Source organism: Phoenix dactylifera, chromosome 11 (assembly GCF_009389715.1).
Source record: "Phoenix dactylifera cultivar Barhee BC4 chromosome 11, palm_55x_up_171113_PBpolish2nd_filt_p, whole genome shotgun sequence".
Taxonomy (NCBI): Eukaryota; Viridiplantae; Streptophyta; class Magnoliopsida; order Arecales; family Arecaceae; genus Phoenix; species Phoenix dactylifera.
In genome coordinates, this window is record NC_052402.1 from 13,466,755 (window position 1) to 13,471,891 (window position 5,137).

Below are 5,137 nucleotides of genomic sequence, written 5' to 3' on the forward strand. Positions count from 1 at the left end.
CCTTAAATCCCCAAAAAAAAACAATAAATAGGTTGCCTTTCTCACCTCTAGTCGTCGGCGTGGTTTTCCGGCGGCGATGGCGGCTCCGGCAGCGGCGGCGGCTCCGGCGGCGGCAGCGGCTCTCAAGGAAGGGAAAGAGGAGGAATGGGGCTCTCAGAGAAGAGAAAGAGAGGGAGAGAGAGAGATAGAGAGGGAGAGGGAAGAGGGAAGAGGGGAGAGGGAAGAGGGAAGAGGGGGGGGGTGGTGTGCGGAGATCCCGCTGGCCATTCGGCCGGCGGGTTCATCGTGGGAAGACCACGATGAATAGACTGAAGTCGGCATCCATTGCCGACTTCAGTTCATTGGGCCCAAGAACGGGCCCAATTTCTGGTCTTTACAATGCTCTAGAAAGCATCGCCTGTTTAAACTATCCCATGCAGTTTGATTAACTGAACAAATATTAATAATTTACTTTGTTTGAGTAAACACTTTTCTCTAGTATTATCAAACTACTTAACAAGAAAAGGGATTTTTTTCTTTTATAACATAAGGAAAAACTGATTGCAAATATTTTAACGCGATTTATCTATGGTGCCATAAACAATACTTTCTCCTTCATTAAAATTACACATGTTGCACATCGAAACAACTAACCCCTATATTAACTTCTATAATAATCAAGGTGTTCGAAAAAAAAAAATCTCCATAATGGCCCATGAGTGGAAGGCCCACAATACAATACATTTAGTTAATTCCTATTTCCATGTTATTGGAGCTTAATTACAAGGCTAACACCCCCCACGAACCATAGTCTCCACAGATGCATGCTTTAGTGACACCACATTATGAAGCCTTCTTTGGAATCCAGCACCCATGCAGCCCATAAGGAAGTCCATATGGGAACTTGGCACGTGCGATTTCCTCGAAGGTGGACCCATCGAGTACCAGTGCGTAACCTCCACCATTTTTATCACTGACCATTGATATCACCACACCTGTGAATTGATCAAAACCTTGTTCATTCTGGCTTTTTTCCAAAAGCCCCTTGAATTAGCTGCTAATAGGCCAAGGAACAACTATAACAACTACATAGGTAACATTTAACTCACCATCATCCTCCTCAGTAGCCCCAGGTCTGGCTACAAAAAAGGGCTCTGAAGGCACTCCACCCTCATCGTGCCAGTTCTTAGCCTTCTTCTTCACCAAATCGATCTAAAATTGCACCCAGAATCAGCTAAGATTAGCCGCAGAACCATGCACGACAAATTGTTTAACTGGGCCGCAGAATATGAAGTGAACCTTTGTGAGAGTGTTGGGGAAGTTGCACGGCCTCTGGGCCCCACAGGCATAGGCGTATCTATACTTCTGGCCCAGATGAGCCTGATTGATGCTGCACATGTCCATCCCCCTCCCGTGCTCCTCTGGGTCCAGTGCTGCCTCCAGCTCCCCTTCTGGGCTCCCATCCAAAGGTATCCGAAAACGGCCCACCCTGTTATGCCATTAACAGTATATCTTTACATAAACCTTATTATAAAGAAAGATAATGACCTTTTATTTCTTTTTCTTATGACTATGCTTTCTGAAGTAAGCAATAGCTGTTCTAGTGACCACTAATCATTAAGTGGTTTACTCGGCTGTCGTCGCATATGCTTGACCATAGAGCGATGTGTGTCATGAGGGGTTGTGCAGCAAAATTCAATGTTTCAATGGATCATGACGTTCTAAGTGTTTTATATATACCAAAATATCATGGACCATGAGTGCTTGCAGCTTGATGTTTTCTAATTCTCGCCCACATGATGTAGGGAGAAATGAATTCTTGTCATAATAAAATTATTGTGATATTGGAGAAAATTTGTTTGTTATATTTTTGAGAAAAATGATTGAAAATCATGCTGCAATAGTTATTTCTTGAGCAAAATTCATTTATTATATATGTGGTTATTCCTTCTGTTTATTTCTGAAGAAGTACTGATATTAAAATGTCTCTTTTACACTCTATTGTGATAATTTTTAATGAACTGGAATTATTATATAACTGCATTATATATAACAACCTAAGAGCTATATTAAAATGTCTTTGTAGCTGGTTTGGCTTCCTCTATTATAAGTAGTTTTCTGAAACACTCACTCAGAATTTTTGTGAGGATTATATGTTATTTTAGCATCGTTCTTGGTCTAAGACATGGAACTACTAGTAAACCATGACTAATATACCTTCACACGTATCCTCTTCCTTCTTACCACCAAACAAATGATATATATATGAAAAAGTAAGAGGCCGGATGGCTAACTAGCCATTCTCGAATGCTGTAGCTATTTATCTAGAAAAGGTGACGACATAATCGTGAGAGAATATACCTAGCATCCGGCAGCACGTCTTGGCCAGCGAATGACCTCAGATTCTGGAGGCGAAGCTTGGCGAGAATCGTGGTGTCGGCGTTGTGCTCGCAGCAGTCGGCGATGATGGAAGTGGCCCTACCATTCTCATCCTTCTCCTCATATGCATTGATGAAATGGAACGTAACAAAGGGTGGCACCTCCACGCTTGCCACCTAGAACATATATCAAATCAAATCATTTAATTAACATTAAACTGGACTTGTGGTGTCCGGCAATCCAAGTTAACAAAATTTAAGGAGTCAGAAGTGCTTACAATCTTTCCACTAGCTTTACACATGACATGCACGTAGCTTCCGGACTCTGGGTGCCACTCGAACTTCTCCAGTGGAGTGGGCTCGGCCCTGAAAAGATTTTGGGCGCAGTACCTCAGTGGCATCTCCGGCACCACCACATAGTGCTCGGTCACCGGAAAAGAGTGCACCCAACCGGGCGCCGGGCCTCCCCGGCAATTCACCCTACCGATCACCTTCCGCTCGTTGGTCCCCGGCTCCATCCTCACCGCCGTGTACCCCGGCCTCACGAGGTCAGGCAACAGCGTCAAGAACTCCGTCTCGGTCACGATGGGATGCGCCGAGTGGATCAGCCCGCCCAAGTTGTCGGTGTACTCGAACTTCCCGACGGTCTCCAGCGTGTGGGGATTGATCTGGATGGAGCCTTTGATGGTCTCGGTGAGGCAGACGACCCGGCCGTCCCCGAGCTCGACGACGCCGGTGTTCGCGTTGTCGGTGAGGGACGCGCCGGAGAAGAAGCTGGCGAGCTCGCCGACGTAGGCGAGGAAGCTGTCGGGTCTCGGGGCTTCGGAGAATTCGCGGTAGCATATGCGCTTGTTCTTCATGGCGGCTTTGTATGCCTCCGACTCGATTTGGCGGTGGCCGAAGAAGAGCCTGCCGTTCTCGAAGTGGAGGCGGACAATAGTGGCATAGCCATCGAAGAGGTGGCGGAAGTTGTAGTCCCCTATGTTCCAGAGTCCGGGCCCGTTCCTTAGGTACGTACCGTTCTGCATGACATGGTGCCAAATTGGATGGGCTAAGAAATCGTAATTAATTTCATGGATTAGCTTTGCAGATAAGACATAATTTTAACGAAGATTCCTATGATTTTGCTAAATTCCGACCACGTTTCAGGGGTCTCTCTGTGATTCGTACGAGCTGGAAAGGTGTGTCGTCACAGGTCATCGTTGGTGGTATCTCCTTGAAACGGATTGGAAAATGACCTCGGTTTGATTCCACCTCAGGTCCGGCAACACAAAAGAAAGAAATTGTGGAGCTTTCCATAATTTGGGCATTATGGATGGGGTGCGGCACTTTGTCATCTTTTTAGTTCATGTCTTCGTGCAAAAGTGTGAACTATGAACCGCCGAATGAGTTCATTGCCTGGACGGTTAGGACTATGGTGTTGTCCCTTTTTTTTTCTGATCTTTACCTAGCTAAATTATGTACTAAGAGAAGCCAAGCTAGATGGTTTAGCTCCGACTTATGCTAGCTTTTGGCTTGGAGTAAGGATTATCTGTGGATCGAGAAGGATTTTAAATCATCTCAAGGTGACATTAACACCATTCAAAGATAAATACATCTTAGCAACAAAGGGATTTAGATGTTACATGCTTCATTATAATTCAGTTTCCTCCTTCAATACTTAATGTCAAAGACACCGTTATTTTTTGGTTGGTCAACATAAGTTGGCGTACCCATCCTCGATCTTCTCTCATTCGGTGGCCCTTCAGAGGGAGATGATGTCAAACTAGGGAAAGGTTCGTGTCACGGTCACCAAGAAGGTATCTGATGGATGTCTTGAAGGTGTGTCTGCCTCTAAACTAGAAATGATAGGTATGTAATTTTGTCCTTTTATCCCACAATTTTTAAAGCTAGAAACTCCAAACGTAGGTGTCAACTATTTCTCCAACTCACTACAAGTTGCATTAAAATGAACAAAATTATTATCTAGTTGCAGAATCATATACAGAGATGATTGAAGAGGATCATGTTATGCATCTTACCAGCCAAAGTGGGATCTCTCCCTCGACAACCAGCTCCCCCTCCCACCGCTCTTGCCGGATGCTGGTCCACGCCGCGAGCTTCCCATCGACACAACGTTCGGTCTCGACCAACTGCAGTGGGGCAGTGACTCGTGGCTCGGCTTCGACACTCACCTTGAGGGACTCTAGTTCTTGAGGTCGGCCCCTCGGAAGGATCGAACTGAGTCTTGGTGGACCGGACCTGTTCAGCTCAGACCAGGTGGAAGGGAAGATAGCAGTGGCTTGAAAAGCAGGAGAGAACAAAATAGAAGCCATGGAGACTTGGGGCACCAAAAGGGATGTAGAAGAGAGAGTACAAGGATCATGTATGCGTTTGAACTAGGTGTTTGGGAATATATATAGCTTCTCGGCCCTCGTGGGGGGATCTTCTTTAGTATTCTCGTTTGCCAGAGGACGAGATCGCTTTACAAAAATGGTTGGTGAAGTGCCAACTGTAGTTATTGAACCAACACTGTTCGAAGATTACATGCCCTAAACCAAATCAGAATTACACGTAGAAGATTCAGCTTATAGAATTTTCTAATAGATGGTGCCGTATATTGTTATCAAAATCTTCATTAACATTATCGCCTTAGGGCACCTGTAATGTGGACACCGATGTCAACTGATATTTATGATTTCGTTGACAAAAAGGGCCATGACAAGAGGTGGGATAGGTCTAGGGTGCTTAGATTAGATATCAACTTAGGCATGTGGATGCCATGCATGCATCTTTAACAA

General features: G+C 45.1%; 1 protein-coding gene across 1 annotated transcript; it reads right to left on the minus strand.

The window, feature by feature from the left end:
- Nucleotides 1-696: 696 nt before the first annotated feature.
- LOC103722026 (carotenoid cleavage dioxygenase 8 homolog B, chloroplastic-like) lies at nt 697-4,672 on the minus strand. The gene is made up of 6 exons (XM_008812442.3): nt 4,379-4,672; nt 2,636-3,379; nt 2,341-2,534; nt 1,279-1,468; nt 1,089-1,191; nt 697-974 (listed from the first exon to the last, which is right to left on the minus strand). Exons 1-6 carry the CDS (start codon nt 4,670-4,672, stop codon nt 823-825), a joined length of 1,677 nt encoding a protein of 558 aa, XP_008810664.2. The 3' UTR covers nt 697-822.
- Between the last annotated feature and the right edge of the window lie 465 nt (nt 4,673-5,137).